Source organism: Lissotriton helveticus, chromosome 7 (genome assembly GCF_964261635.1).
Source record: "Lissotriton helveticus chromosome 7, aLisHel1.1, whole genome shotgun sequence".
Classification (NCBI taxonomy): Eukaryota; Metazoa; Chordata; class Amphibia; order Caudata; family Salamandridae; genus Lissotriton; species Lissotriton helveticus.
The window spans coordinates 1,733,108,313-1,733,121,160 of NC_136068.1; the positions used below are offsets into that span (position 1 = coordinate 1,733,108,313).

Below are 12,848 nucleotides of genomic sequence, written 5' to 3' on the forward strand. Positions count from 1 at the left end.
TCTCTTCAGATTTTGCTGATTCCCGGGAGAAGGGAAATCGGATGGTAGTTGGCCAAACAGTCAGGATCTAAGGTAGATTTCTTCAAAAAAGCACTGACATAGGGATCCAGGGAGGGGGAACTACTCCGGATACAATAGAGGAATTAACCACATCTAAGATGACTGAGCCAACTGTCTCTGTTACTTGTTTAAGAATACTGAGTGGGGCAGGGTCATTAGGTGATCCGCTTTTTACACGGCCAGCCGTCGCTAGCAGACAATTATAGTCCATTATAGGAAAGGCTGCTAGACATGTTTCCTTGCCCTCTGAATAGGGCTTATCGTGATAGATAAGATTGGGGTCTTCGGTGGTAGAGAAGAATCCATAGATATTCTTGATTTTATTATGAAAAAATCCGCCATTTCGTTACAGCGTAGATCTGACGTGGTGGGGGAGTCAGGGAGGGAAGGGACATTCATTAATTTCTTGACAATTTGGAAGGTTTCCCGAGAGGAGTTAGCAGAGGAAGCTATAATCTTGGGTGTTTCTAATTTCCTGTAGTAAATTTTGATGGCATTCTTATATTCCTGCTTCTTGTCTGGGGAGAAATTCCTTCTCCAGCCTCTCCACCTTTTTACATATTTGTTTCAGTTCTCCGAGCTTTGGAGTATACCAAACAGCTTTATTAGGACCTTTATGCAGCTTAATAATTGTTTTAGGAAGAACTGAATCCAAGGAGTTGTTAATCCAGTTGTCAAATTTCTCATTGGCCACTATCGGGTCCGGGTCAAAAACAGGCCTAGATCTCTCCAGAGTTGATGTCCAGGAATCTAGTGGGAGTTTTGACCAGCATCAGGACTTCGTTTGTACTAGTCGAGTTGAGGAATTGGTGTAAGCAGGGGACCAGGAAAAGGGATGAGGGATTGATCCGACCAGGGAATGGGTATTGGTGCTTGACAGGATAGCTCCTTCAGACCTGGAAAAAATAGGGCCTAGGAGGTGTCCTTTTGCATGTGTTGCTAACTGTACTTTTTGAGTTGGCTGCAAGGCCGCTATATCTGAGATCAACTTGGTTGCATGTTTAGAATTTATATCATCGAAATGAATATTAATAATCTCTAAGAATGGTAAAGTTGGCGGTGGAATTTGCAAATTTGGACACCATGTCTGTGTGAGTCGCAGAATTGGCCTATGGGTCCTGGGGGGCAATAAATCAGGATCCCTGAAAAAGTTAACGTAGGTGTGAATCGTTTTGAAAAATGAAGATTTTCGCAGTTTAAAAGGACTCCCCAAGATTCTACAAAGGAGATGATTCTTTAAAATAATGGCAATTCCACCCCCCTTGCCATTAGTTCGATCTAGTCTCTGTATTATGTAGCCGGGAGGGAGAGCAAGTTGCTGCGGTTTAGCTGCATGTGAATTGGTAGGACTAAGGTCCTGGAAATTATGGGAACAATGCTTACATCTATAGTTCCACCGGTCAGGAGCGATGGAGTGAAGACAAGCGGGATCTGGGGTTGGGTTTAGAAGTTTAAGTTGATTTGGGTTATACCGTAATTTTCCTGGTGTGGAACAGGCAGGGGTTCTGGCCAATGATCCCAAATGGGCGCAGACGGGCTTGCCTTTGGAAAGGCCCGTGGCATGTCCGCTGCGTGGTCGCGTCATTGGGCTTAATATAGCCCTGGTAATCTCAGCGACTAGAGAGCTGACTTGCAAGATGGCGGGCAAGTTATGTGGCAAAGAGTTCCCCCCTCAATTTCCACAAGTGCAATGAGCAGTACGTGCAGCAGTGCAATTTTAAACTAACAGGTGACGATTTTAAAATTCTATTTGCAAACATTCATAAAAAATTTTCAAAGTTCATTTGCAGTCTTTCTACTCGTATAACGCGGTTCTCACGCCAGTAAAGATTCAGGCAGCTTCTTTCACGCTGCGAGGTCGCGTCAGCGGGCTTAATATAGCCCTCACGATCTCGGCGACCAGAGAGCTGACTTGCAAGATGGCGGGCAAGATATGTGGCAAACAGTTACCCCCTCAATTCCCACAAATGCAATGAGTAGAACGTACAGCAGTGCAATTTTAAACTAACAGGTGACGATTTTAAAATTCTATTTTCAAGCATTCATAAAACAATTTTTAAAGTTCAATTGCAGTCTTTCTACTCGGATAACGCGGTTCTCGCGCCAGTAAAGATTCAAGCAGCTTCTTTCATAGCACAGCCAATAGGTCTCACCTTTGGGACCTTATAAGTGTTTAGCCGTGCAACAGTTGATGTTGTTGGACCAAGGATATTGTGCTGCATAACTAAATACTTCTAAGGTCCCAAAGGCGATACCTATTGGCAATGGCAATGCTCGTATTTCTTCCCTGTGAGTGTGGGGGGGAGGAGGCAGGATTCATATGGGAATTTTCAGCCACATGTATTTTATAAAGTTGAACAAAGTATAAATGCTATTTTATTTGTTTCAAACTAAAGACATTGTTGCGGACTCTGAGCATGTTAGATGAAAAGGTTTGTTTGAAATGAGTAATACTAATACCCAATGTAGTTGAAAGCTTTCTGTGTTTTTTTCTCCATAGTGGAGAGGAGAAGACGGGACAAGATAAACAACTGGATTGTCCAGCTCTCTAAAATTATTCCAGATTGCAACATAGACAATACCAAGACAGGAGCGGTAAGATGATGCATTTTAAGCTGATTCATGTCTAAATAATAGTGCTACATATTAACCCCTTAACTGCTGGGCCTTTCCTCCCAGTGCTGAGCCCTTTTTTGGCTATTTGGGCGTCGTTGGTGCTTTGGGCTTCATAACTTTTTTCCACATAAGGTATCCATGCCAGATATGCTACCTCCCCGCCCATCCACAAATTGGGAATTCTAAAGATACCCAGGGTTTGTGGATTACTCTGGAGAGGACCAAGAAAACTGGAAAAAGATGGCTAATGTTTCAGGGGAAAAATATGAAAAAGGGGCTCAAGATAAGTCTTCTAAACCTATGTATTTTTGAAATGGGCACAAGATATGGAGGTAAAAATGCTTAAAAAAACAGATTTTTTAAGATTATCCGTGCCACAAGGCATACACTGGCAATCTATGATATGCCAATTGTCAGACACTAGATGGCCACAAGAATCACTTCTGTCCCAGGATCTCTCCTTTCTCCTAGTGATTTCAGAATACATAGTAACAAAAGATGCTTCTATGGAAGGTTAGGGAGGACACTTACAGTTGGACAATGTCTTCTACCCAGTACACTCAGCTTGGCAGAATGGCTCCTGAGGAAAAGAACAGTTCTTTAATGAGATATCTTTTATCTCTTTCTGTAATGGTGCCGGTGAAGACTGCCTTGTTCACGACGGTAACCAGTGTTTCCTTGAAATTGTTGGTGGGATCAGTATTCAAAGGCATATAAAGATCAGAGTTGTTGAGATGGGCGTCCAAGTTTTGAGAGTAATAACTGGTGTCTAGAGCTACTAGCGCTCCTCCTTTGTCTGCTTTACAGATTGTTAGGTCTCTGTTAGAAGAAAGGTGCCTTAGCGCTTGGTATTCACTAGTAGATAGATTTGAACGCTGTTTTTGAGTGGTTCTGTAGATAGTGTGTAAGTCTTGTTGAACATCTATTTCAAATGTGTCCAAAACTTTGTGGCTGGAAGGCGGAATGAAGGTGCTTTTCGGTCTTAAACCCATGAGTGTCCCTGATTCTTGAGTTGTTTGGGGGGGACAAATGTTGGTAAAGAAGTGTCTAAGACGTAATGTTCTCATGAACTTGTAGAAAGATATGGTAGTATCAAGCTCGTTCGTGTGGTATGTGGGTACAAAGTTCATGCCCTTTTGAAGAACTTGTTGTTGGTTTGTAGTTAACGGTATCCGTGAGATATTGATTATTAGATTCTGTGACTCCTGGTATATTTGGCCGGTGGTGGTAAGTCGGTGGGTCCTACGGGACCTCCTGGGTCTACTGTTGGTACTCGGCCTGTTTCTAAAAAAGACGATGATTCAGCGAGGTTCCTAAGGTTGGTTCTGGGGTCACTGGGTGCACCAGAAGTTGAAGGCTGGTCAGATCTTTGAGGGCCGGTTGGAAAAGGTCGTGGTCTGGGTTGTCCTCGGGTAAATCCTGGTCGTGTCGTGTCCTCAGACGATGATGTATCTCCGTCAGTTGATTTATTCGTTTGAGTACGAATTTGTCTTCTGGCAGCGTAAATAGAGGAGAGTTAACTTGAATCACGCACTTTCGTGCATATCAGAGTGCCCAGGAATTGTCCTTACTAGATGTAAGGCGTACTTTGCTCTTAGATTTGTAACACCTTTTGGACCCAGAAGGTGTTTTCCTGCGCACCTATCACCATTGAAGAATATCTACCTCTGGATAACACTTTCTACCTTGGAGTGCAGCGGTCCAATCACATTCAGACTTCAAATGCGCCCATTACAAGAATGCCTAGCACGGCAATGGAACCAGGCTCGAGGACAACTAAAAGACCTAGTGTTGGTAGACAGTTGCGCTCACAACTCTCTGCAGTGGTGGAACCCACAAAACCTTTCCAAGGGGCGACTGTTCCAAGAGCCGGTTCCACAACTAGTACTAACAGCGGACGCATCACTGACAGGCTGGGGAGCCCATCTCCTTCAATACACAGTACAAGGGCTCTGGACAAACAAACAGAAAAAGCTGCATATCAACCAACTAGAGTTGCTAGCAATATTTCTAGCCCTGAAAGCATTTCAGAAATACTTGTACAGCAAGACGGTGTTGATCCGGACGGACAACATGACCGCAATGTACTATATCCAGAAACAGGGAAGAACGCACTCTTCACAGCTGTCCCATCTGGCACAAAGCATATGGAAGTGGGCGATTCCAAAAAACATTTTTCTCCAAGCAGAACTCCTTCCAGGGAAGGACAATCAAATTGCCGACCTGCTCAGCAGGCACAGCCAACAACTACATGAAGGGGAGATTCACCCCCAAGTTCTCCAGTCATTCTTCAAAGAGTGGGTCACCCAGACTTAGACCTGTTTGCCACAAAAAAAACTCCAAATGCCAGTACTTTGCCACCAGGTTCCCACATCCGTTGTCACAGGGCAATGCGATATGGATGACTTGGTCAGGCAGATTTGCGTACGCTTTTACCCCAGCACCGCTGATCCCGCTGGTGGCGCGCAAACTGAGGCAACACTCATTCACGCTAATCCTAGTTGCTCCCACATAGGCGAGACAACCGTGGTACACAACGTTCCTAGAACTTTCAGTAGTTCCTCATCAAAGACTGTGCCTTGCTCCCCATCTTCTAACTCAGAACCATGGAGAAATCAGACACCCAGATCCCAATCAGATGAACCTAGCGATCTGGCTCCTGAGGTCTTCGAGTTCGGATACCTTAACTTGCCCCCAGACTGCATGAACATCATTAGGGAGGCAAGACGACCAACCACACGAGCGTGCTATGCAGCTAAATGGAAAAGATTTGTTATTTACTGCAACAATAACCAAATCAACCCATTAGACGCTTCCATACAAAACATTATATGTTACCTGCTGCATTTACAAAGATGTAACTTAGCATACTCTTCTATACGACTACACCTCGCTGCTATAGCAACATACCTTCAAAACAGGCATCACTTTTCACTGTTTAGAGTACCAGCAATCAAAGCCTTCATGGAGGGTTTGAAAAGGGTAATCCCTCCAAGACACCCCCCTTCCCCAGTCTGGAATCTAAATATAGTGCTTACCAGACTTATGGGACCTCCTTTCGAACCCCTACACTCATGCGAACTACAATTCTTAACGTGGAAGGTTGCATTCTTAGTTACCATTACCTCACTCAGAAGAGTGAGCGAATTACAAGCACTAACAATTCAAGAACCTTTCCTGCAGGTACATGCCAACAGGGTGGTTCTTAGAACCAACCCTAAATTTATGCCTAAAGTTGTATCCAATTTCCATATCAATCAATCAATAGAACTGCCAGTATTCTTTCAAAATCCACAGTCAGTAGCTGAGAGAGCCCTACACACACTGGATGTAAAAAGAGCTCTACTTTATTATGTGGACAGAACTAAATCATTTAGAAAAACAAAACAACTATTTGTTGCTTTTGCACCACAACACAAAGGAAATCCTATTTCAAAGTCAGGAATAGCCAGATGGATAGGTAAATGCATTCATTTCATTTCATTTCATTTCAATCTTTATTCGGTTTAAAAAACCTTATAAGATACAATACATTTAATCATAATACATCATATCACAATTTAAATACATAAAATAGCGGGTAGATAAAAATATCAATACACTTCCTTTGTATATAATACATAGAATTCAATTCATTTCCCAGTTTGTCCACTTGGGGGTGGCTTGGTCCTAGTTGGCCCCTCTAATGTACAAGAACACTGAATAAATATACAGAATAATAAAACAATAAATTAAGCATCTGTTTTTGTTAAAAAGTGTACACCAGAACATTAAAGCAGGCAGCACTTTAGCAGTCAACAGGTGACTCAGTAACATGGTAAACTAGCCTATTTCCTTACGTTTTTTGGTCTTTCATCTTCCTAATCAAGGCTAAGCATAAGAGGAAACGGCTCAGGCTGAACACAATCGGTTGGGCAGTGTCTCCCTTAAAAATTCTAAGTCCAACCTTAATTTGTCGGAGACCTAACTTTTTACAGATTGGCTTTAGCCATTTTTTCCTGGCTTTAAGATATGCTGGGCATATAAATAAAACATGGGACACATCCTCTTTCAGCCCCATCTCGCAAAACTCACATATATCGGATCCGACGGCCCGACCAACCCCTTATTGCAGTTCCAGCTAGATGTCCTTTCTTTTAATTGCAAAATACCATACCGGAACTTTAAGTATAGGCTTTTGGCCAATGGAGGGTAAATTTCATCCATAAGGGGCTCTAATTGCATGGTCACTTTAAATTAAAAAAAATTCGAAGTTAGAGTCCCTGTTCTGGGGTTTGATAGCACTGAATCTCTAATATAGTCCCAGTACCTTTGTTTCAAGATCCTTTTTGAGCTATTTGTGAGAGAATCAGGGTCAAACCAAAAATCACTTAACCCTAGCTTTTCGAACCATTTTTTGACATACTCTAACCATGGCAAATGCGTGATATTCCTTATAGCCAATATCTCTTTCAATGCTTCTCTGTAATCAGTCAGCTCCTCAATGGACCATAAGCGGACCCAATAGAGCAGCGGACGGAGAGAAGCATAGTCATCTGTACGTCGAAAATTAAGGTCCCATAGTACGGGTGTCAGTGGTGTTGACCCAGGTATCCCTAAAAGTTGCCTAATGAAGGAATTTTCCCTCACTCGGAAGGTATCCTTTAAAGCATAGGCCCAGAGATCCGCGCCATAAAGTGAGGATGATTGCACTTTGTACTTAAATAGTTCAATGGCTGGTGAGACTGCTTTAAAATGGCTATTCTTATGCCTCTTTAAAATCGGACACTGATTTTGAGTTAGCCTTAATTTTGAGTTCTCCAATTGTGTTTTCCATGTAACTTTACTGTCTAAAATGATACCCAGGTATTTAAAATTGGGGACTTCTTCAATCGGTTCGTTATTTATCTTAAAAACTTTGCTAAAACCTTTGTGAGGATTGATTGTCATAACTTTTGTTGTTGAGGAATTAATTTCTAGTTCCTTGTCATGACAATACAAGCTAAATTTATTTAAAAGGTTTTGAAGCCCCCTGGGTGTCTGAGAAATTAAAATAGTGTCGTCTGCAAACAATAATGCCGGAACGGCTTGCCCGCTCAATTTGGGAGAGTCATGCTCGCAGCCCAAGAGAGTGTCGGGAATATCATTGACGTATAAGGAGAATAAGGTAGGTGCCATTACGCACCCTTGCCTTACCCCTTTCGCTATTTTTATCTTCTCACTGACTTCTCCGTTTGGTCCCCATCTAACTCGTGCGTAGTTATTCTCGTGAAGTCTAATTAAGATTTGAAGGATGTTCCCGGGGACGCCCATCTTGTTTAATGTCTTCCATAGTGCTACCCTAGGAACCATATCAAAAGCTGCCTTCAAATCGACAAAAGTCACGTATATATGGGAACCTCTTATAATCGTATATTTCCAGACTAAACATAAAAATCTAAAAACCTGGTCTACGGTGCTTATCTTTGATCTAAAACCTGCCTGGTATTTTGTATAGATAGTGTTCTTCAATCCAAGCTGAAAGGCGGCTAAGGACTTGGCGGGCAAAATTTTTTTGCAACACGTCAATTAGGCTGATAGGCCGAAAATGCGAAGGATTTGACCTGTCACCCTTCTTGAACAGTGTTACAATCTCCGCCCCCTTCCAGGTTTCTGGGACAGGAGCTCCTCTAGCAATATCATTAGATAATAAATTGATATAAGGAGCCCAAATATAGTTCTCGTGCTTCCAAAGATCACCTGGTATTCCGTCAGGGCCTGGCGCTTTCCCTGGCTTAACTGCCTTGATTGCTAGAATTGTTTCTGGCAGAGAGAAGACAAGAGGTGTGTCATGCGCATCTAAAAGAGGCTGCAAGCTGTCCCAGCCTTCAGCCTCGCCAGAGTTTTCACAAGCATATAACAAGGAGAAATGCTTGACCCAAATTTCCTCCTCTAAGAATCTATCTTTACATTCAGTCGCCCCCCTGGTGCCTCTAGCGATGAGGCTCCAGAAGGAGGTCTGATCTTTACACTTACATGCGTCCAACAAATCTGACCAAACCCTTTCGTCCCACTCTTTTTTGGCCATTATTAATGTTCTTTTGTACTGAGCTCTCTTAATTCTCACAATGTCCGCTGAATCCCCCCTGACCGCTGTAATTAGGTCTGTTTTGGCTCTCCGGCATTCCTGGTTGTACCAGGTGATCCCTGTTTGTTTACTCTTTTGGGCGTTATATGGTCTTTTTACCGCCCTAGTTAGGATCTCGCCAAGTTGATCAATTAAATGATCATGGGATTCTATCAGACAAGGATTTTGGGTAACAGTACTATTTCCTATAAGAGGGGACATGTGCCTCACAAATACATTATAGATTTGACTGATTGTTGTGTTACCCAAAACCACTGGCCACTTCAGAGATCTACGGTTATTTGCCACTAAAGGGTCCTGTGGTAAGGAAACAGTACTTTTGGCACTTTTAACAAGGGTTTTAAAGATCTGAGTCTGGACAGATAGAATCAATGGGTAGTGGTCGCTTTCCGTGCGGTCATCCACCATTAGATCGATGATCATGGGCCATAAATTCAGAGAAACTATCAAATAGTCTAAATGGCTAGGATTAGCCCCTCTGGTAAAAGTTGGTTTACTGGGGCAATCTGAGGGCAACCGCCCATTGCAGGCGCGTAGGCCTAACTCGAGGGGCAGATTCAATAGTTGTAAGGCACTCACTGTGCAAGGTGCTTTATAATTTGTGTCAACCATGGGTTATATTATTAGCACTGTCCTCGTCTTTGTGGATGTCTTCTAGGCCTATTATAGGTTCGAAACCTCTATTAATGTCACCACCTATAATCATTATTGCGTTTTGGTCAAACCCCGCCACAATATTACTCAAATGGGTTACAACTGATGATTCTTTACACGATCAATGGGGTCTACTGTAAATATTGATCACGTAAATGCTACAACCCCTGGTATTTTTTAACTCAAGTAATAAAATGTCGGGATTATTTGTATCAATTTGCTTAAAAGACAGGCCACCTGTAATTTTCACCCATATTGCTAGTCCGCCAGAAGGTCTTCCCCCATTTGTGTTGACTGCGGGGATGAAAAAGGATCTATAGTCAACCTTGAAATAATTCTCGAGCCCCCAGGTTTCCTGGAACATAATTAAATCCCCACTAGCCAAATAGTCATGCCAGGCCGGGTCTGAAAGGTTTTTTTTCAAACCTGCAATGTTCCAACAGATTATTTTTGTTATTTCTAGAACATCTGGTTTCTCTGTTACCTGCTGTTGTATAATAGGCCCATTTGCATCAAAATGTAGTGTTTGTGCCGTTAAATCAACATAGTACTGTGGCTGTTGAGAATTTTTAACAAGTGCAGTCTGCTTTGGTACAACTTCAGGATGCAAGCTAGGATGTGTATATTCTATGCCACATGACATTGCCAAAGCCCCACCATTAAGTCAATCGCAATCAGCTAAGCCAGCTAGGGCCTCAAACCTATTTGAGGTACTAACTCCCCAATTATAAGATGGAGCCCCAGGACCCCAACCATTTGCTGGTGCATTCCATCTAGGTACAGGGGTAATAGGATATGCTGGATTCAGATGAGCACCCAACCATCCTCCGTTATGGTTGCCATTGCCTATGGGTGCAGGAGTAATAGGATATAATAAATTCTGCTGCACCCCTGGCCATCCTCCGTTGTAATTGCCATTACCTAAGGCCTCCCAGTTGTTGGCAAATGTGCCCGGCCCTCGTCTGCCCATTAGATTCCAATTTTGCCCTGGAGTGGTGGAACAAGGAATGTTATGTTGGTTAACTTGCCATGGGCCAGCCCTATTTTTAGCAACATAGTTCGTGTCAAACATTTTAGATCCCCCACCCCATCCATTATTTCTCGCTATCCAAGCTGGCTTCAGGGGCTTATGATTGTTGGCTTTTTGCGACTCATTATAAAAGAATTCTAATATAAGGGGGATTATAGAACTACTTCTTCTTTGTGGTGGAAGAATGTTGGATAGAATATCGGGAAGAGCAGCTGGGTTTGAAAGATTTAATATCACACAGTCGCCCTTCCATTTTTTTGCTTATTTCCTATCCATCTAACCCTCCTTGCCATTTTGATTTCGTCAGCCAGCCGCTGTTCACCCCCCTGTGCTGTCCGCATATTATTTGACAGCCAGTATAGTGCCTTGCTTTTTAGTGACGATGTTGACTCGGTTTGACCCGGTGATAGGATTGGTGTATTAGCTAGAACTAACACCAATGGCGATGCTTCAACTACAAATTGTGTTGGATCTTCTTCTGAACTAGGGGGCACTGTAGCATGTGATGGATCAATTTGTTGAGCAATTGGGGCTTCTAATGGCAAATCATTGATAATGGGGCCAGTTTGCGGGCATTCCGGAAGAGTTGGCCCTGGTGGAATAGCATCTGAAGTTGACCCAGATTCATTATCTTCCTTTGGACAGTCGTGGCCCTTATTAACATTGCTTAAGACAGTTCCTATCACATCTGCTAATGCATTTTGTGTAACTCCCAATTTCTTTATGTCCGCAGAAAGTTTATCAATCTTGCTAATAAGTGGCTTAATGAGTGTCTGAATTTTTATTTCTAACAGCTCTGCTATTCTTGACATTAGGTCCTCATCCGATATCTCCCTCGAATAGTTCTCCTCATCGTTCTGGCGAATATTTTTTCTCTTTGGTGGTGACATAACCTTACTTTTCCAGAGCGTGCCCCCCCCCGCGTTTGTTTTGTAATCTACGGCAGGCTCTAACTGCCCTCGTGGTCTGCTTTGCAGATGGTTCGTCCTCCACTTCTTCTTTTTCTTCAACCACAATGACGGCCTGTGCATCTGAGTCATTGTCCACATGTGGCTCAGTATCCACCACATTTGCTGCACTGGTATCAGTACTAACATTTACTGGGGAGTTTGTTTCATGAGCATCATTGTTAGAGTCTAATAGCAGAGACACATTTGTTTGCGAGGAAGTCGGTGGGCTCATAGGAGGGAGAATAGGTGACTGGGACAGTCCCAACGACTGTCTGCGCTCACTGTTTATCTTGTTGACCACTTGAACAAGATAGTTTTCCATGGTGTTCTTTGGTGTTTCAGATCCCATGTGATTATTTTTTTTAGGCATAATTATACAAAGGGGTGTGATAGTCTTATACCCACAACTCAATAAAATGACAAAATATAAATCTCAAAGGTTTAAAAACAAATGTCTTACTTCAGCGCCTTATACAGGTATCCAGCGGACTATTTTCCTGGTTCATAGTGGTGTTGTGTGTGCTATCAACTTCTCACCGAGGGCCCCCTCCTCTTTCCAAGCTCCTGGGCGATTCGGTGGCAGCTTTTACAGGCTACGTACCGACCCCCGTCTGGTAACTAGGACTTTGGAGGCGATCAACAAAAAGCAATAACACTTCCACTGGATGAGCTGGCTGGAGCTGATACCTGGTACTCAGTGAAAATTTTTAGGGAGGTGGCCTAGCCTGGCCTACTCGTGCCGATGAGGGCCGTAGAGGGCCCGCCCTTTGCCCGGGCTTCGCCCCGGGCGTCCCGCGAAGCGGGGTGCAGCGCTGGTTACTCCAGTATTGGAACTTTCATAGATTCCCATTGCTTGTATCATTCCCCGTCGTCGGACTGGGAGCCTCGGTAATAATAAATATATATATATATAAATATATACTTAGGTAAATACACCCTAATAGGTGTAAAAAGTAAAAAATTAGGCCTAGGCCTCATTATATTTTGTAGCCTATAGGTGTCCTTATGTAAAAGGACCCAAACTCACATTAGCACCCAATCAGATTAGCCTCACCCTGTGGAACCTTCCTGAGAAAGCTCAGAGCCTCAGATTTTCTACCGCATCGTTGATGACAGGGAGTCTCTTTAGAGCTCTGCTCTAACTTCTACGTTGAGGTACTATTTAAGCTGTTTTTTGACAGGATTCCTTTAAATTCTTACTATGGCTGATATGGAAAAGAAGAGCCTTTTCAGGCCTTGTGCCACTTGTGGCAAAAAACGACTTTATACTGAGGATAAACATAAGGATTGTATATACTGTTTATACCCTGACCACAAGCCAGAGGGTTGTAAGATATGCAGGATGATGTCTGTTAAGACTCTTCGAGATCGTGAAGGTCGGTTACTTCTTTGGCTGAGAAAGTTGGAAAAGAAGGAAGAAGTGGTTTCTAGT

General features: G+C 43.0%; 1 protein-coding gene across 4 annotated transcripts in view; it reads left to right on the forward strand.

The window, feature by feature from the left end:
• The window catches only part of USF2 (upstream transcription factor 2, c-fos interacting), a 241,316-nt gene that overhangs the window by 165,699 nt on the left and 62,769 nt on the right, over positions 1-12,848 (forward strand). For all 4 annotated transcript variants that reach the window (XM_078655437.1, XM_078655439.1, XM_078655438.1 and 1 more), the window contains exon 8: positions 2,561-2,655. In XM_078655437.1, the coding sequence (XP_078511563.1) occupies positions 2,561-2,655 (95 nt within the window). The remainder of the gene's footprint in view (positions 1-2,560; positions 2,656-12,848) is intronic.